This window comes from Dreissena polymorpha, chromosome 3 (assembly GCF_020536995.1).
Source record: "Dreissena polymorpha isolate Duluth1 chromosome 3, UMN_Dpol_1.0, whole genome shotgun sequence".
Lineage (NCBI taxonomy): Eukaryota > Metazoa > Mollusca > Bivalvia > Myida > Dreissenidae > Dreissena > Dreissena polymorpha.
The window spans coordinates 123,440,787-123,462,201 of NC_068357.1; the positions used below are offsets into that span (position 1 = coordinate 123,440,787).

The following is a 21,415-nucleotide window of genomic DNA, read 5'->3' on the forward strand; positions in this document are numbered from 1 at the left end:
TCGACTCCTCCAGCTCTCCTCGACTAAGTAAACACTGTGAATACCAATCTCTTTCTCAACTCAAACTAACCAAAGGCGCCCTGGAGCCTTCCTTAGTTGAGGTTGAGTCAAGGTGGAGGTTGAGTGACGTTCTAGAATATAGCCATGAGTCAGCTTAACAGTCCTGTTGTATGAAATGTGTACAGTTACTGTGGTAATCAGGTAGGGAAAAGTCGAAAAGGTAATAAACTTCTTAGTAGTAACTCCTAGTTTTTGTTTCAACCTTCCTACTTTTTCCTATTTTTTTCCTAGTTTTTTGTAAATAATTTTCCTAGTTTTTTCAAAGGTGCTGCTGGAAAGCCTGTGCATGGCTTATTTTGTTATATAACGAGTGTTAACCTGTTACACTACATAACTAGAAACAACTCCCTGTACTGCTCTAAGTGTTTTGTTATGTGTTGTAGGAGGAGAAGGAGTTGTGTTCAGCAACTGCACAGTTTGAAGACTTTGTACTGCAGTTTGTAGACAGGTAGGCACTCCTCTTTTCGCATGTTAGTTATGCCAGTATGATTGTGTTTTTAGCTCATCTGATTGCTCAGGTGATCTTTTGTGACCGGTCTTTGTCCGGCGTCTGTCCGTCGTCCGTCCACATTTGTTCGTAAACACTCTAGAGGCCACATTTATTGTCTGATCATCATGAAACTTGGTCAGAAGCTTTGTCCCAATGAAATCTCGGTCGAGTTCGAAACTGGGTTGTGCCGGGTCAAAAACAAGGTCACTAGGTCAAAAAAAAGAAAAAACTTGTAAACACTGTAGAAGTCACATTTCATGCCCAATCTTCATGTAACTTTGTCAAATGTTTGTCTTAATGATATGTTGGTTGAGTTTAAATGTGGTTCCGGTCCGTTGAAAAACATGGCCGCCAGTGGGCGGTGCATTTTTCCTTATTTGGCTATAGAGAAACCTTGTAAACACTCTGGAAGTCACAATTTTTGCCCAATCATCATGAAAGTTGGTCAAAACATTGGTTTTATTGATATCTTGGACAAGTTCGAAAATGGTCCAGATCAGTGAAAAAACATGGCCGCCAGTGGGCGGGGCATTTTTCTCTAAATGTATATAGTGAAAACATGTGAACACTCTAGAAGTCACATTTGTGGCCCAATTTTCAGTAAATTTGGTCAGAACATTTGTTTCCTTGATATGAGAGTTGAGTTGGAAAATGGTTCAGGTCAGTTGAATAACATGGCTGCCAGGGGGGGGCAGTTTTCCTTATTTGGCTATAAGGAAACCTTGTAAACGCTCTAGAAGTCACAATTTTTGCCCAATCATCATGAAAAATGGTCAAAACATTGGTTTTATTGATATCTCGGACGAGTTTGAAAATGGTTAAGATCGGTGAAAAAACATGGCCGCCAATGGGCAAGGCATCTTTCTCTATATGTATAAAGAGAAAACATGTGAACACTCTAGAAGTCACATTTTTGGCCCAGTTTTCATTAAATTTGGAATTTGGTCAGAACATTTGTTCCCTTGATATGAGAGTTGAGTTGGAAAATGGTTCCGGTCAGTTGAATAACATGGCTTCCGGGGGGGGGGGGGGGGGGGGGGGGGGGGGGGCCAGTTTTCCTTTTTTGGCTATAGAGAAACCTTGTGAACACTCTGGAAGTCACAATTTTTGCCCAATCATCATGAAAGTTGGTCAAAACATTGGTTTTATTGATATCTCGGACGAGTTCGAAAATGGTCCAGATCGGTGAAAAAACATGGCCGCCAGTGGGCGGGGCATTTTTCTCTATATGTATATAGTGAAACATGTGAACACTCTAGAAGTCACATTTTTGGCCCAATTTTCAGTAAATTTGGTCAGAACATTTGTTTCCTTGATATGAGAGTTGAGTATGAAAATGGTTCCGGTCAGTTGAAGAACATGGCTGCCGGGGGTGGGCAGTTTTCTTATATTTCTATTGTAAAAAAAGTTTGTGAACACTCTAGAAGTCACATTTTTCACCCAATTATCATGAAACTTGTTGAAAAGATTGGTTTTATATATATCACATAATTAATGCCATAATTATTGCCCTTAGATTGTCCAAATTTTCATTTTATTATAAAAAAATCCTTGTAAACACTCTAGAGGTCACAATTTTGTTTCAGATTTTATTAATCTTGGTCATAATATTTATTTTTGTAAGCAAAGTTTGATGCTTGGTAAGGGGGGTCAACTCAAAATATAGGTCACCAGGTCAAATCTAACAAAAACAAAATCACTCCATATGCCAGAGTTTTGGTTCAATAATGATGAAATTTGACCAGGATGTTTTTCTGTACAATATCTAGGTCAAGTTTGACGTTTTGTAAAGATTGAATGAACTGACTCCTCTCAGGTGAGCGAACTAGGGCCATCTTGGCCCTCTTGTTTCATTTTTGACTGATTAGGTAAATAAAGCCACTGTTCAGTCTCAGTTTAAACCCTTTTTTTTAGCTATATTGCATAGAAAGCCTATGGCTTATTTGAAATGCTATCCAGTCCATTTCCCGGGACTAGAACCAGTTCTTGGTGTCTCTGGGGGAGATCTAAAAAAAAATCCCAACGTGGGGAGCGAACCTGTGACATTCTGGTTTTAATTCTCATACCTGTTCGCTGTGCCAGGGTGTTTGCGTTGGTGGAGAACAGTGCCCAGGAGCATGTCCATGGTAACCAGGAGGCCTTGAACCCTGAACAGCTGATTGTGGAGAAAGCCCTCGCCTCCTGCTTCACCTCCGTACTACAGCAGTGCTCCACACCTATATTCATGGTAGGTGAACTATTTCCTTCTCCTGCTTCACCTCCGTACTACAGCAGTGCTCCACACCTATATTCATGGTAGGTGAACCCTTTCCATCTCCTGCTTCACCTCCGTACTACAGCAGTGCTCCACACCTATATTCATGGTAGGTGAACCCTTTCCCTCTCCTGCTTCACCTCCGTACTACAGCAGTGCTCCACACCTATATTCATGGTAGGTGAACCCTTTCCCTCTCCTGCTTCACCTCCGTACTACAGCAGTGCTCCACACCTATATTCATGGTAGGTGAACCCTTTCCCTCTCCTGCTTCACCTCCGTACTACAGCAGTGCTCCACACCTATATTCATGGTAGGTGAACCATTTCCCTCTCCTGCTTCACCTCCTTACTACAGCAGTGCTCCACACCTATATTCATGGTAGGTGAACCCTTTCCCTCTCCTGCTTCACCTCCATACTACAGCAGTGCTCCACACCTATATTCATGGTAGGTGAACCCTTTCCCTCTCCTGCTTCACCTCCGTACTACAGCAGTGCTCCACACCTATATTCATGGTAGGTAAACCATTTCCCTCTCCTGCTTCACCTCCGTACTACAGCAGTGCTCCACACCTATATTCATGGTAGGTGAACCATTTCCCTCTCCTGCTTCACCTCCGTACTACAGCAGTGCTCCACACCTATATTCATGGTAGGTGAACCCTTTCCCTCTCCTGCTTCACCTTCGTACTACAGCAGTGCTCCACACCTATATTCATGGTAGGTGAACCATTTCTTTCTCCTGCTTCACCTCCATACTACAGCATGGCTCCACACCTATATTCATGGTAGGTGAACCCTTTCCCTCTCCTGCTTCACCTCCATACTACAGCAGTGCTCCACACCTATATTCATGGTAGGTGAACCATTTCCTTCTCCTGCTTCACCTCCGTACTACAGCAGTGCTCCACACCTATATTCATGGTAGGTGAACCATTTCCTTCTCCTACTTCACCTCCGTACTACAGCAGTGCTCCACACCTATATTCATGGTAGGTGAACCATTTCCCTCTCCTGCTTCACCTCCGTACTACAGCAGTGCTCCACACCTATATTCATGGTAGGTGAACCCTTTCCCTCTCCTGCTTCACCTTCGTACTTTAGCAGTGCTCCACACCTATATTCATGGTAGGTGAACCATTTCCTTCTCCTGCTTCACCTCCATACTACAGCATGGCTCCACACCTATATTCATGGTAGGTGAACCCTTTCCCTCTCCTGCTTCACCTCCGTACTACAGCAGTGCTCCACACCTATATTCATGGTAGGTGAACCATTTCCCTCTCCTGCTTCACCTCCGTACTACAGCAGTGCTCCACACCTATATTCATGGTAGGTGAACCCTTTCCCTCCCTGCTTCACCTCCGTACTACAGCAGTGCTCCACACCTATATTCATGGTAGGTGAACCCTTTCCCTCTCCTGCTTCACCTCCATACTACAGCAGTGCTCCACACCTATATTCATGGTAAGTTAACCCTTTCCCTCTCCTGCTTCACCTCTGTACTACAGCAGTGCTCCACACCTTTATTCATGGTAGGTGAACCATTTCCCTCTTCTGCTTCACCTCCGTACTACAGCAGTGGTCCACACCTATATTCATGGTAGGTGAACCCTTTCCCTCTCCTGCTTCACCTCCGTACTACAGCAGTGCTCCACACCTACAGTCCAACCTGCCCGAGCGACCGCCTGTTAATAGCGACCAACAGTCAATAACGACCACACCGATTTCCTCCCGAACGATTTCACTATATATTGAACCTGCGAATAAAGCCCACCTGTCAACAAAGACCAACGACTACCCTTTTACATTTCCAAATCTCCATTTTGATAGCTTACAACGACCACTGCAATCATAAAAATCAACGATTTCGCAACTTTCAAAAAAAAAAATGGCCGCCAGGACGCAGCGTAGTCACGTGATACACATATTACCAGTGGACTCGTCGATCACTATGGAGATATTGGCAAGTGACAGTTTATTGCACTCGATAGCAGTTGTTTGTTGTTTTAACATGCATTGCTAATTGGTAGTCGCCTGCTTCTTTTATGCATTTGACAGTTTGTCAAAAGTGTTAAAATTTGCCTTTGTATTTAAGTGACTCGCAATTAATGTACTAATTGCCAAAAATATCAAAGACAAATTTGGGGCTTTCATAAACTCATTAAGGAAATTAACGGTTTCATTTTATTTACGATGCCTATTAAAGACAAACATTTTGATAGTCATTCTCTTCTTAAATTTCTCCGTAATAAGACGTTCATAGATTATAGAAAAGTAAATTGTCAGTTCAAGTTAACCATCATGGCTTTCAAGCTTAAGTTCTTGACGTTGGAAGAACGCGTTAAGGTCATTAGTTTGTTAGGTAAAGGACACAGTTGTAGATGAGTGGCTAGTGATCTTGGTGTAGGAAAAACTCAAATTCAGAGCATTTTAAAGCGTAAACATGAGATAATGGACGAATTCGAGGAGAACGTAAACTGTGAAAGTATAGTCAAATATAGAATGGACTCTAGTGTCAAGCAGAGTAAAATAAGTGAGTGTTTTGATTTTGTGTGTGTCTTGAGTGGAGGGAGACGGGGGTCATAGTGCTTATTGTGTTTTGTTGTTTCTACTGGTACGTTGAGTATCTGTCTGGAATCTTATTCTTGGATGTTTTCAGTCGTATATAAATATCAGATATCATTTATTGTCCATTATTGTCAACTTTACTGGTTGTGTAGTAGTGATTCATGTATTTCATGTATAAATGTTTGCTATGTTATGTGTATTTTGTACTTTGTTCTTTGTAGAATTACATGTACATGTACGTATACATGTATGTCAATAGTTATTTATACAGTATATGATAAATTAAATAAATAATAAAAACATAAGGGAATAGAAATACAACATGTAATAAATATACAAATGTAAAACAAAACTGTGTTTTCAATCCTTTATTTCATTATACATGCATAAGTATTCAAACATTTAAACAATAGAGCACATACATAGATAAGGTACCTGCTAAAAAACTACTAGCATATTTTGCAAAGTTTCGATCGACCCTGCGAATAAAGACCACCTGTGAACAAAGACCACAACGACCAAATCCCTTGAGAGGTCTTTATTGACAGGTTGGACTGTATATTCATGGTAGGTGAACCCTTTCCCTCTCCTGCTTCACCTCCGTACTACAGCAGTGCTCCACACCTATATTCATGGTAAGTTAACCCTTTCCCTCTCCTGCTTCACCTCCTAACTACAGCAGTGCTCCACACCTATATTCATGGTAGGTGAACCCTTTCCCTCTCCTGCTTCACCTCCGTACTACAGCAGTGCTCCACACCTATATTCATGGTAGGTGAACCCTTTCCCTCTCCTGCTTCACCTCCGTACTACAGCAGTGCTCCACACCTATATTCATGGTAAGTGAACCCTTTCCCTCTCCTGCTTCACCTCCTTACTACAGCAGTGCTCCACACCTATATTCATGGTAGGTGAACCCTTTCCCTCTCCCGCTTCACCTCCGTACTACAGCAGTGCTCCACACCTATATTCATGGTAGGTGAACCCTTTCCCTCTCCTGCTTCACCTCCGTACTACAGCAGTGCTCCACACCTATATTCATGGTAGGTGAACCCTTTCCCTCTCCTGCTTCACCTCCGTACTACAGCAGTGCTCCACACCTATATTCATGGTAGGTGAACCCTTTCCCTCTCCTGCTTCACCTCCATACTACAGCAGTGCTCCACACCTATATTCATGGTAGGTGAACCCTTTCCCTCTCCTGCTTCACCTCCATACTACAGCAGTGCTCCACACCTATATTCATGGTAGGTGAACCCTTTCCCTCTCCTGCTTCACCTTCATACTACAGCAGTGCTCCACACCTATATTCATGGTAGGTGAACCCTTTCCATCTCCTGCTTCACCTCCGTACTACAGCAGTGCTCCACACCTATATTCATGGTAGGTGAACCCTTTCCCTCTCCTGCTTCACCTCCATACTACAGCAGTGCTCCACACCTATATTCATGGTAGGTGAACCCTTTCCCTCTCCTGCTTCACCTCCATACTACAGCAGTGCTCCACACCTATATTCATGGTAGGTGAACCCGTTCCCTGTCAGAAGCAAAGTAAAACAGGCTATATGCATTCAGCTCAAAACAAAACACCCTGCGAGAAACTTGCAGTCTGTTCAGATTTTTTTGCTGTTTGCTGCCCATCAATATCTTAGGGCTAAAAGAAGCCTCTTATACTTGAATCAATTAAGAAAGGTCTTCAAAAGCTTTCATGGGAAACAGAAAGCCTTCAACACAGCAAGTTGCATGATTTTTTGCAGTGGTAAGAGAAGTATCATATATGTTCTTGTGGTTGAAAAGTGAGTCTCACTCAGGGAAAATAGGGCTGAATGCATGTGCCTTAACCCTTTGCATGCTGGGAAATTTGTCGTCTGCTAAAATGTTGTCTGCTAAATTTCTAAAATTAGCATTTTCTTCGATTTTTTTCAAAGAATACTATCAAAATAGCAAACAGTTTGGATCCTGATGAGACGCCACATTCTGTGGCGTCTCATCTGGATCCAAACTGTTTGCACAGGCCTTCAAAATTCGGTTCCCACACTGAAAGAGTTAAAAATGGTTCCAGATTAGCCTGTGAAGTCCTTCTTCACAAAAATGCACCAAAGTTGTTAAGTGGACTGCACAGGCTAATCCAGGACGACACTTAACGCATATGCATTTAGCCAACTTTTCACAGAACAACTGTTCTCCCAGTATCATCTTTCTGCAATAAACTTTTGTTTATGTGACCTGTTTTTCAGTCAGCATTAAAGAGACTTCACAACTTCATCATCAACTCTGTATATGAGAGCCGTGTGGGCGGTCGCTATGCAGCCAACCTGATACGAGCTGCTGAACAGGTTTGTTACAACATCTATTCTTGAGCAGTTTTTGTCCTATTAGCCTGTTTCTTGTAAAACTGGACTTAATGCATGTGCATTAAGTGTCATGCCAGATTAGCCTGTGCAGTCTGCAGAAGATTTTATACTTTAATTATTTATTTTTTAGGATTATGACACTTTGTTTGTTTTTCCACTATGTAATTGATAGTCCAAACATTTTCCTTCAAATCTTACAGTTAAATGACCTTAATGTGTAGAGGATCATAAAATAAGAATTAGTCACTTGAACCAGTTTGGTTGAATTATGGCCCTTATTTTAGTCTACTGTAGAATATATAGTGGATTTGTTCGTGTCAAAACATGTGTTGTGGTGGCATAGATGTCTGTGACACATTTCTAGTTAATATGATAATAACAAAAACATAACATATTATAGCATAAATTTATTCAGAGGGGGTAATGACGTGATAGTCAAGATGGCGACTTCCATGCTGAGACAGATATTTTTTGCTGTTTTATACCCTTTATAATGTGTTTTTAATTTAAAAATGACAATCACTTTCCAGCCATATCAGTAAAAAGGTGATTAGTGTTTATTTTGTTTGAAGAATCTCTTTATTTTGACTACTCCCTTCAAATTTTCTTAGTGGAGCTGTAATAAGCTCATCCTGCTAAGAAATTATGCAGCAAGTAATGTTGAGACACGGAGCCATAATTAATATGAATTAAATACTAGTAACTGTCCTGCTGATATGGCTGGAAAGTGAGCTGTATTTAAACAATGAATACAAGGAACAACTGAAATAATGGAAATAAAAGTAGTAGTAGTAGTGGTAGTACAGTAGCAGTAGAAAAGGGCAAAAAATACCTGCCTGAGCATAAACATCTCCATCTTGGCTATCACGTGATTACCCCTTCTGTTATTAATCAGCAAATTTGTTTTGTGAGGACATTTCTGTTTGTGACACAAATGGTTTTGCTATAAATTTCTTTAATACATTGTTTGCAGGTGAAACCAAAGGCGACATTACACATGTTCATGGATACGATCTGTGATAATATATTGGAGCTCATTAAGTCTCGTAAGTTGAAATATTTGTATACATTGGTCTAAATATCTGCTTTTATTTTAAGTTTTTAACATATTTATTTTACTCTAGACTCTTGATTTCATTGACTATAAGGCTTATTGAGACACTGTTGAGTCTATTTACTGGGAAGAACCCATTTTTGGTGTCATTGAGGATGACATCCAGGACCTCCTAATCTTTGATACAGCAAATAGGAAAACATGAAAACAATGTCATATCAATGAAAAATGAATAATGCAAAAAATATCATGCATAACTTTAAGATTTTTTTTTCTCAGTTTCTTAGATAAGCTTTCAGATTAATCCAGCAAAGACCTGTCAATGATTTGTGATGTTGATTTCAGATGAAGAGTACCTCACTGCTGAAATCTTGGACGATGGCTTTCTGTGGAACCTGCTCATGTTTTCACAGGTAGAGTATTGTTTTGAAAGACATATAATAACATACATTGCACGTATAGCAACATACATTTAACATGTAACAATATACATTACACATGTACAAACATGCATTACACATATAACTTCATACAGTACACATATAACAACATACACTTCACATATGACAATATATATTACACATATGATTGAGGACGATGTCAGTTACTGGCATCAGTATGTGCGCTTAGCACTTGTAAACCAATAAGATCATATAAGCTGTTTTTATACCTTGAGACCAATAAAATGTTTAAAAATTTGCCTATATGGAAATGTGAATCGGTGCAAGCCAGCATTATGCACAAGAACGTAAGCCCTGAGTTGGCATATTTTAAACAGGGCTTGATTACAGACAGCTTTGCTCAATTAAAAATGGGCTAAATGCATGTACATAAAGTGTTGTCTCACACAGGCTAGTCAGGGACGATACTTTCATAAAGTGTTGTCTCACACAGGCTAGTCAGGGACGATACTTTCATAAAGTGTTGTCTCACACAGGCTAGTCAGGGACGATACTTTCATAAAGTGTTGTCTCACACAGGCTAGTCAGGGACGATACTTTCTGCATGAGATGGATTTTGGCTAAGAAGAGACTTCCTTTAAATAAAAAATACCATAAAGCTGAAAGTATCGTCCCTGATAAGCCTGTGAGGATTGCTCAGGCTAATCTGGGACTATTCTTTACGCACATGCAAAAGATGTAAGCCCTGAATCGGCAATTTTTCAATAGGGCTTGATAACCGAATTCCCACTGTATTTCAGCTGCTGCGCTGTGATGGAAGCCAACTGCTGATCTACCAAGCCAAGATCCTGGAGGTGCTTACTCAGGTGCTACGACTCAAGTGTATCCGTGGATACGAGATCGCTGCCAAGGCCCTCATGTACCTGCTGGGATCACTCACCCGGATCTACCCTCTCAACTACCGCAGTGTGCCTGGGTCGGTGGACCGGCCTGTGGATGAGTACCTGGCAATCAGGGTGGGTAGGCAGGGGAGACAACTGTGAGCATGAGTGTGAGTAAGCCGCCATCATGGGAAAACTGGGCTTAATGCATGTGCATGAAGTGTCTCCCCAGATTACAAGGACAGCACTTTTTGCCTAGACTGGATTTTTCTTTCGAAGAGACTTGATTGTAATGACAAATTCCATAGAAGCGAGCCGAAGGTGTTGTCCCTGATAAACCTGTGCGGGACACTTAAAGCACAAGTATTAAGCCTGGTTTTCGCAGAATGAGGCTCTGTGTGAATTGCAGAGGAGGGTTATTACAGTGTGAAGGATGTATGAGGAAATAGCAAGTTATAATGGGGTATGTAGATGTGAGTATGCAAGTCTGGGAGTCTTTTGGTTGCTTGGTTTTCTGTGATTTCCAGATCAGCGATTTTTTTTTTTGCCCTATTGGGGAAAATTTTCGCAAAAAACCCTTAAATGGGGAAAATTCGCGTTGTGACATCTTCACGTTGGGAACTTAATGTATTTGATTTGTTTGCTTCTGAATACTTTAAAATTGATAACTAAGTATTGTCAAGTTGTCAATATTATATTTACTTAGGTTTAAGCCATAGAGCTGCATAGAGAAACTAACTAAATGTTGCATTTTGTTTCTAAAAAAAATAATAAAAATGTTAAACCTTAAATTGAAATAAAAGAAAATTCCGGGTTATGTGGAAAGTGTTATCCCTTATTAACCTGTGCGTACTTCACATGCTAATCTGAGGATACTCAACGCTCATGCGTTAAGCCCAGTTTTCCCAAAACAAGTCTCATATGTTGTGGAGTATTTCAGGACTGGGCCCGTGTAGGGGACGTGGAGGCCTTGGGTCTAGAGTGGCATTGCCCCACTCAGGGCGAGGTCACCTTCACAGAACAAGTGCTGCAGAAAATACTGGTGCCTGAGCTGGAACTCGTGAAAAACATCTCAACTACAAACAACTTGCCCAGGTAGCTTCGCTGTCTTCAATCAGATATTTTAGATATGAGCCGTGCTGTAGAAAAATACAGTGTTTGAAAAAAATATCGTGTTCACTGTTTGTTTTTATGCCCCCTGTAGGGTGGCATATAGCAGTTGAACTGACCGTCTGTCTGTCAGTCTGTGCGTCCGTCCGAAAAATTTAATATTTGCCATAACTTTTGTAATATTGTAGATAGTTAATTGATAATTGGCATGCATGTGTATCTCATGAAGCTGCACATTTTGGGTGTTGAAAGGTCAAGGTCATCCTTCAAGGTCAAAGGTAAAAAAATATATAAAAAAATCAAAGGGGACCATTATGGGGCATTGTGTTTCTGACAAACACATCTCTTGTTGTCCCCTATCGGTTTCACCGGAGGGGACTTATGGTTTGCGCTCTGTGTGTCTGTCAGTCAGTCTGTGAGTCTGTCACACTTTTCTGGATCCTGCAATAACATTAAAAGTTCTTCATATTTTTTCATGAAACTTGGAACATGGATAGATGGCAATATGGAGATTATGTATGTCATTTCATTTTGTTCCTACGTCAAAAATTCTGGTTGCTATGGCAACAAATAGACTAGAAATACTGCTGAAAATGGTGTTTTTTTCTGGATCCTGCAATAACATAAAAAGTTCTCAATATTTTTTCATGAAACTTGAAATATGGATAGATGTCAATATGGACATTATGCACGTCATTTTATTTTGTTCCTACGTCAAAACTTATGGTTGCTATGGCAACAAATAGACTAGAAATACTGCTGAAATGGTGTTTTTTTCTGATTCCTGCGATAACTTTAAAAGTTCTTAATATTTTTTCATGAAACTTGAAACATGGATAGATGGCAATATGGACATTATGCTTGTCATTTCATTTTGATCCTATGTCAAAAATTCTGGTTGTTATGGCAACAAATAGACTAGAAATACTGCTGAAAATGGTGTTTTTTTCAGGATCCTGCGAAAACTTTAAAAGTTCTTAATATTTTTTCATGAGACTTGAAACATGGATAGATGGCAATATGGACATTATGCACATAATTTCATTTTGTTCCTACGTCAAAAATTATGGTTGCTATGGCAACAAACATTAAAAAAAAGGAAAAAAAATGGTGGAATTTCTAAAAATGGTTGAGCCGGTAGGGGACATATATTGCTTGGCAATAGTCTTGTTTAATTCTTGTTTCAGGAGAAATGTGATTTTATTAGTGAGGCTGTTTTCGGAGAAAACCCGAGCTATTGTCATAGCCAGCTAGTCGTCCGACGTCCGCCGTCCGACGTAGGTGGCGTGCTAAAACCTTAACATTGGCCATAACTTTTTATGCTATGTTCTGGGGGCATATTAAAATCGCACCGTCTGTCAGTCAATCAGTCAGTTAGTCCGTCCGGATTAGTTTCCGCTCAATAAGTCAAGCAATTGTCATCCAATCTTCACAAAACTTCATGAAAATGTGTAAGGCAATAATATCTAGGTCAAGTTTGATAATCGGCCAAATTGACCTAGACACTCCTGAGTTAAGGCCCTTGGATCATCGTAAAATTGTGTTTTTTTTGTTTCCGCTCAATACTGTAAAACCATTAAATTTCGTGTGGTACGAATTTTCGTGGATTTCGTTGGTCCGCTGAACCACGAACTCAAGTACCAACGATTATTTATACATTTTTAATCCGAAATCAGTCATTTCCAAATGTCATTTCTGACATTTTCTTTTGTTGTGGGTTATCCAAGATATTTGTTAGCTCACCTGAGCACAACGTGCTCATGGTGAGCTTTTGTGATAGCCTTTTGTCCGTCTTGCGTTGTCCGTTGTCCGTCGTGCGCTGTCTGTTGTGCGACGTCAACATTTGCCTTGTTCACTCTCTAGCTTTTGTAATAGTTACTTCACTTCAGTAGGTCACATTACACTATATCTTGACTAATTAAAATATTTCACGGTATTTCAATTGTCCATCAACGATTGTTCACTTTTTCGTGATGTCGTCAAATTAACAGTTTGCAGATTTAAACTATACATCAACGATTTTTAGCTCATCTATTTTTTGAAAAAAAATTATGAGCTATTGTCATCACCTTGGCGTCGGCGTCGGCGTCGGCGTCCGGTTAAGTTTTGCGTTTAGGTCCACTTTTCTCAGAAAGTATCAATGCTATTGCATTCAAACTTGGTACACTTACTTACTATCATGAGGGGACTGGGCAGGCAAAGTTAGATAACTCTGGCGTGCATTTTGACTGAATAATGTGCCCTTTTTATACTTAGAAAATTGAAAATTTTGGTTAAGTTTTGCGTTTAGGTCTACTGATTTTAGAAAGTATCAATGCTATTGCATTCAAACTTGGTACACTTACTTACTATCATGAGGGGACTGGGCAGGCAAAGTAAGATAACTCTGGCGTGCATTTTGACAGAATTATGTGCCCTTTTTATACTTAGAAAATTGAAAATTTTGGTTAAGTTTTGTGTTAAGGTCCATTTTATTCCTTAAGTATCAAAGCTATTGCTTTCATACTTGCAACACTTACTAACTACCGTAAGGGGACTGTGCAGGCAAAGTTATGTAACTCTGACTGGCATTTGGACGGAATTATGGGCCCTTTATACTTAGAAAATTGAAAGTTTGGTTAAGTTTTGTGTTTTGGTCCACTTTACCCCTAAATTATCATAGACATTGCTTTCATACTTGGAACACTCGCAAACTATCATAAGGGTACAGTAAAAGGACAAGTTGCATAACTCTGGATGTCATTTTTACGGAATTTGGCCCTTTTTTGACTTAGTAACTTTGAATATATGGTTAAATTTTGTGTTTCGATCCACTTTACTTCTTAAGTATCAAGGCTATTGCTTTCAAACTTCAAATACTTTCATGCTATCATGAGGTTACTGTACCTGGCAAGTTGAATTTTACCTTGACCTTTGAATGACCTTGACTCTCAAGGTCAAATTATTAAATTTCTCTAAAATTGCCATAACTTCTTTATTTATGATTAGATTTGATTGATACTTTGACAAAACTACTCTTACCTGACATACCACAATAGACTCCACCCAAACCATCGCCCGTGCCCCTCCCCCCCCCCCCCCCCCCCCCCCCAATTTTTTTTTTTTTTTTAAGATCATCTCACAAATGACCACCACACCCTCACACTATACCCCCCCTCCCACCCCACCCCGCGGTGCTCTTGTTTCTCTTTTACGTGACGTCGTCAAATTAACAGTTTGCAGATTTATCACATATGTCAATTAGTGCCAATTATAGTTAAAAGAGACATAACGGTTTTCACACGTGTATTTTGTGGACCTTATTACTTAATTGTTACTACATGGGGACCTAATGCGCTAAGAATTGCAAATAGTGTAAAAACCACATTGATGGAAATTAGCGAGCGGGGACCCACAAGTGCGCCGCTTTATCGCTCTTATCAACAATTATCTGCAACACTTTCATGCTTCAGTGCACATTAACCACAAGTTTTGCTGTCAACACAGATAAGCCGTTTATGCTTCTTTATTACTCTGGTTGTTTTGATTAAAGTTTTATTATTATGACGGTCAGTTTTCCCTGAAAATTTTAAATCCCCGAAATTATTTATCAACGAATTAGTTGTTTTTTATTTGAAAACCACCAAATTACGTGTCAACGAATTAGTTGTTTTTTATTTAACCACAAAATTTCATACCGACGAATTTCTATACGTGTACAGTAACTCGAGAAAATGTCATACGATCTTTGCTACACTTCATAAAAAAGGCAATAACATCTAGATCATTTTCGATAATCAGCCAAATTGACCAAGACACTCCTGAGTTACAGCCCTTGAATCATTGAAACTTTGAGGTTTTTTCTCGTTTCCGCTTAACTTCATAAAAATGTGTAAGACAATAAAATCTAGGTTAAGTTTGATAATCAGCCAAGTTTACCCTGGCACTCTTGAGTTACGGTCATTGAATCATAAAAAAAATTGCGTTTCTGTTCGAAAAATGCTCAAAACTTCTATGTTGCTTCAGATGTAACCTGCAAATTTGGTATGCATGTGTATATGGACAAGGCCTTTCCAAACTCACACAAATTTTGACCCCTTTGACCTTGACCTTGAACTTAGGGTCCGCGTTTAGGTTTCGAAATCTGCGTTTAGCTTTCGAAAAATCGTTTTTTGGATGCATATGTCTTCCGATGGAGAAAGCTCTTGTTAAATATTGAAGATAGCACCTTGATATTTGGCATGCATGTGTATCTCATGGAGCTGCACATTTTGAGTGGTGAATCTACAGTCACGGTAGTGGCTTTTAATTATTTGCTACTAAAAATAGAGATTTGTTAGAGACAATTATTTTCAAGGGAAGTAATTTATATAATTATAAATCTCATATATTTCCTTACCAAGAATTGAAGTTCTTTTCACAGTTACTGTACAGATTTATTATTTTGATTATTTATAACCCAAATGATTGATTTGTCAAAGTTATTTTTTTAATGATATAATTATAATTTCTTTGATGTTCATTACATACCTGTGGACTTATGTCCATAGATACATGATCAACTCTGGCTATGATCTCTTTTAAACCGCAGGCCTTGGTTGTCAGTGATGTCTGACATGGTCATAATTGACTGTGAGACCCTCCTCCCCCCCCCCCTGGTTGGATTGGACAAAATTCAAGGGAAGTAATAACCTTTAAAGGGAGATGATTTCTTTATCTGCCAAATGATGAAGTAGAAATTTTATTTCAATGCGGCGCAGTAGGGGGCATTGTGTTTCTGACAAACACATCTCTTGTTGGGTCACTAGGCCAAAGGTCAAGGTCACTGTGACCTCTAAAAATAAAACGAGCTTGGCACCGTTATGCGGTGCTCTTGTTATGTTTGCTTCATTGCTGTTGTTTTCATATAAACCGTCGTTGTTTTGACAGATGGCATGTGCATGTTTTAACCTTGAGTGGTATAATGTAATAGGTATTGGTAACTTTGGGCTTGATTTGGCCATAAGACATAGACACAGTTTTTGGCTTTTGTACAGCAAAAAGTTTTGAGACTTTGCTAACTTAAGTATATAAGATGCAAATGAATAAATTATGCAAATAAGGATGTAAAAAAGTGCAGCATTTATCCAAGAACTTACAGTATGTCATCGAATTATGATTTAGAATAGCGTCGCATTTATCCAAGAAATTAAAGTATGTCATCTTGAATTATGATGTAGAAAAGTGTGTATGTATGTCATCGAATTACGATGTAGAAAATTGCGGCATTAAGCAAAGAACTTACAGTATTTCATATTGTATTAGGATATAGAAAAATGCAGCATTTATCAAATTTACATACAATATGTCATCTTGTATTAGGATGTAGAAAAGTGCGGCATTTATCAAAGAACTTACAATATGTCATCTTGTATTAAGTTGTAGAAAAGTGCGGCATTTATTCAAAACCTTGCAGTATGTCATCCAGTTTTAAGTGCCACATTTATCCTATTACTTACAGTATAACATCCTGTATTGCAGGGAAGACCTGTTAAGGCGTGTCACCATCATTCTGGAGTGTGTTCAGGGAGCCGCTGCAGCCATGCCTATCTGGGACGGGCAACACATACAACTGTACGTGGGGAGTTTTGTGAAAATGGGTCTTATGCCATAAACGGCCAGCATAGCTCCAGACCAGCCTGCGCATTTGCACAGTCTGGCCAGGATCTAGACTGTCCACCATTGAAACGACAAAAACTTGGACTGGGCTTATACGCAATTGGCATAAGACCCATTTTCGCATGATGAGTGTCATATTGGGAATATTACATGGTTGTGGATTGTACTGCACACCTGGATCGGGTTTTGTAGTTTTTTTACAAGCCATCAGGGTGAGTAATAAGCAGCGTCATGCAATCAACAAGCAAGATACAACCTATTTGGAATTTAATGACATGTAATATTCAATTTATTATATAATTTCTAATAAAAAACAACACTTCGAGTCACCAAGAAACAAATTATTAATTGATATGGACCTTAAAAACTAACATATATTATATTGAACTACATGTATATTTTAATGACATTATGACGTTATGTTAATGTGTGTCTTTATGACTAGTGCTGCAACGATATATCGGTATATATCGCAATATGCAATCCGCATATTGTATTGCAATACGATTTCCATCATACCGGTACGAAACTTGTACAAAAATTATTCACATTTCATCCAGAAAAGCCATCTGAAATAATGATATCAAGGTAAACAAAACAAATCGGTGTTTACACTGTTTAATGAAAATTAATTGTTACGTTAAAATAGCATTCTAATCAAAGTACTGACAGTACTGATGTGACGATGCTTTTGAAGAGGATGGATATAAAAGCATCAATTTAAGTTTATCTACATCGCCAAAATTGTGTATGTGGCTACGCAAATTTTGGGTACGAAACAAAAATGGGTACGAAAATATTGGGTAGGAAAAAAAATTGGGTAGAAAAAAAATTGGGGTACGAAAAAAAATGGGAACGAAAAAAAAATAGGTACGAAAAAGTTTGGGTAAGAAATTTTTTTTGGGGGGGTACGGGGAAGTAGTACCCGTGGGGAACTTGACCCATTCAGATAAACTGGGAGGGGGGTTACATTCTCGATCAAATATAACAAGAAATTTCTTTAAAAAGATATTTGACGTGTATTTTCTGTACCACCTATCTTAAAAAACGTTCTGTTACAGTAAAACGTGTGTGGGTTATACCATTACGTTTCAGCAGATAATTCCAAACGTGACATGATCTTTAACATTAATTTCACATGTTTATCATACCAAACTTTATATTTCGTTGTTTTCTTTCCTAAGTTAATGATGTCTATGTACGGACGTGATTTCACATAATTTTTCTCTTTTGATTATTGTTTTTTCTCTAATTCAATAAGCTTGGGCATGTTTGTTCGTTAAGTACGGCAATAATTTCATGATGATTCCCGAAAGTAGGTTCGAGCACAAAGTCGTAAGAGTATTTGAATACGTGAGTTTGCCCATGAACACATGGTAAGGTTGACTAAATCTCCGCGATATGACCTAATATGTGTTTAAAACAGCAAACAATATCCAACAAACGAATGAATTATCATAGTATGTGCACTGATGTGGCTCTGTAATTTCTGTTTGAAAAGTTTAATATGCAAAATAAGCACGCATAAGAGCGAGTTTCATAGATATTATACGTCTATTATGCTGTTTATATACCATACTCGCTACAATGTTTACAAATGGCAGGTTTGAAATAATTTGTTTTCTTTACACTCATGATCGTATTAAACGTTAATTATACACGTTTTCCTTCGCAATTTATTTACAGAATCACTACAAATGTCAAATACAATACAGAAAATGCATACTATTTGTTTCATTGATCTATAAACATATAATGCATTGAATATAACTAATTTAAAATTAACGTTTTCAATCTTTTATTAAATCTTTTTCCCAGAATATGCTGTGCTATTTAGAGCTGAGCTTCTGTTACATTTATCAATGATAATCAGCAAGATATGCATTCTATGCATAGATGGTGACGTCACTACGTTATTGTCTGAAAGATCGTTTGATGACACATTAGCAAGATATGCCGATTAGAAAAATCGAGTTATCTCAATCGGACTGGCTCGGTCTTTTACATAGGTCGCCATTGTGAAGAATTTGTTCATGGTATGATAACTAAGACGAGCTGCTTTGAAGCATCGTCAAAAAGTATATTATACAGAGTAGCGTTGTTACATGGAGTCCACAAGATCTGCTTGTGCATGTCATACTGTGACATTTGAGATAAAGCTATAAAGGAAATACAAAAAAAAAACAATTACATAATAAAAATGTAAATTGATGTTATTATAAACAGAAGTTATAATGATCAATAAAAAATGTATGTAACGGCATTTTTCTGCTAGGTAACACGACCGGCTTTTCAACATCCACAATTCTCTTTCGGATTATTATTCTATTTGTCGGCTTTTATAATGGTTCTCAAAATGGCAGACAAAACGAACGCTGAGTTTGACTTTATTACACAATGAAATACACTTTTAATATTTAATGGGAATATCCAATGGACAAAATGCTGATACTAATCTTTCATAACAAAATGCTTTGTAAAGCCAAAAAATGAGTTTATTGTGTTTATAAAGAATTTTGTAAAAAAGGCTGGAATTGCCAATAGAATTTAACTAGAAACTTAACAAACAAAGGTTATTTTTATGTTGAATTTGATGATTAGCTGGCGAGTTATAAGTCTGGTACAAGTTAGCAATATATTGAAATACGGGTTTTTGTCCCCTACCGGTTTCACCGGAGGGGACTTATGCTTTGCGCTCTGTGTGTCTGTCTGTCTGTCTGTCTGTGAGTCTGTCTCTGTCACACTTTTCTGGATCCTGCGATAACTTTCTTAATATTTTTTCATGAAACTTGAATCATGGATAGATGGCAATATGGACATTATGCACGTCATTTCATATTGTTCCTGTGTCAAAAATTCTGGTTGCTATGGCAACAAATAGACTAGAAATACTGCTAAAAATGGTGGTTTTCTGGATCCTGCGATAACTTCTATATATTTTTTCATGAAACTTGCAACATGGATAGATGGACATTATGCACGTCATTTCATTATGTTCCTACGTCAAAAATTGTGGTTGCTATGGCAACCAAAAAAATAATTAAAAAATCTGAAAATGGTGGAATTATATATATTATATAATAATAAATTCTGATTCAACATAATGTGAAAGTTTGGATCACCCCTCATGCTAGAGCATATGCCAATCATGAAACCTGCCTTGATTTTATGTAGTAATATTTTTGGTGCTTGAAGTACTTAAAGTTTTGTCAATTTAAAACCCTTTCCTACTTGGAAGCAAAGTGAAAATGGCTATGTGCAACCAGCATTAAACCAGAACAGCCTGCGTGTAACTGTCAGTCTGTTCAGGTTCTATGCTGTTTGCTGCTCATCAGTATCTAAGGTTTGGAGATAAGCCTTTAAAACTAATATCTAGTAAGGAAGGTCTTAAATTAAATATAACTTTCTAAGGGACTACAAATGCGTGAAAATGCGTATCTAAGTGGTAAAGCGTTACATACGTATCTAAGTGGTAAATGGTTAAGATGGTTAACATAATGGACCGTTTATATCATCTTTTCACCTGGTTCTGTTGTAGAATGGAAAGTGAGGTACCTATGACAAGGTTTACATGTGCCAACTCGTGTGGATCTAAGTACAGTAAGTTATCTTGTTCTTTTAATGAAAACAAAAAACTGATACAGACAATTCCATTGAAATCATTTGAAGTTCATGTTATTTGGGGGCGTACATGTTTTACTGACGTCTCTTGTTTCTTGTTCAAGACTTGATTTTACCTCTTCAGTGCCATGCAGTGGTAAAATAAAGACTACATAACAAATGAAGTGATATTTGCAAATAATAAAAATATTTGTTATGACTGTGTTAAAGTGTAAACAAGGCATCCCACTTGGATATTTTTAGCTCGACTATTATATATGAAATATATATAGTGGAGCTAATATACTCACCACGGCTTCTGCGTTAGCGTGCAAATGTTTAAGTTTTCTTACTGCCGCAAATATTTTCTTTGTCCCTTGACATATTGCTTTTATATTTTGCAAACTTGTTTACCAACATAACCCCAACCTATAAACAAGAGCAGATAACTCTATCAAGCATTTTGTCATAATTATTGCCCCTTTAATTCTTAGAATATGCATATTATTGATAAATCTATGTTAAAGTTTGTGTACTACCCCAAATATTTCCTATATCCTTTGACATATTGCTTTTATATGTTGCATACTTGTTTACCAACATGACCCCAACCTTTAAACAAGAGCAGACCACTGTATCAAGCATTTTGACATAATTATGGCCCCTTTTACACTTAGATAATTGAACATTTTGCTTAAATTGCCATAACTTCTTTATTTATGATCACATTTCATTATGACTGACAAAACAACGCTTACCTGAATATCACAATGGATTCCACCCAAACAATACCCCACGCCCCTAACCAGAATCCCTTCCCCCCCCCTACCTCCCCCCCCCAATTTTTTTTTTAAACATAATCTAATAAATTACCACACCCCACATTATACCCCCCTCTCACCACCCCCCCACCCTCCCTACCCCCCCCCCCCACCTCCCCATTTTTTTTTTAAACATCTAATAAATTACCACACCCCACTTATACCCCCCTCTCACCCCACCC

General features: G+C 38.4%; 1 protein-coding gene across 1 annotated transcript in view; it reads left to right on the forward strand.

The window, feature by feature from the left end:
• LOC127871295 (proteasome activator complex subunit 4A-like) overlaps positions 1-21,415 on the forward strand; it is a 134,547-nt gene that overhangs the window by 36,680 nt on the left and 76,452 nt on the right. Inside the window, exons 14-22 of the mRNA XM_052414061.1 lie at positions 444-508; positions 2,633-2,777; positions 7,613-7,711; positions 8,703-8,775; positions 9,129-9,196; positions 9,985-10,200; positions 11,006-11,160; positions 16,675-16,767; positions 20,351-20,412. Of these exons, the coding sequence (XP_052270021.1) occupies positions 444-508; positions 2,633-2,777; positions 7,613-7,711; positions 8,703-8,775; positions 9,129-9,196; positions 9,985-10,200; positions 11,006-11,160; positions 16,675-16,767; positions 20,351-20,412 (976 nt within the window). The remainder of the gene's footprint in view (positions 1-443; positions 509-2,632; positions 2,778-7,612; positions 7,712-8,702; positions 8,776-9,128; positions 9,197-9,984; positions 10,201-11,005; positions 11,161-16,674; positions 16,768-20,350; positions 20,413-21,415) is intronic.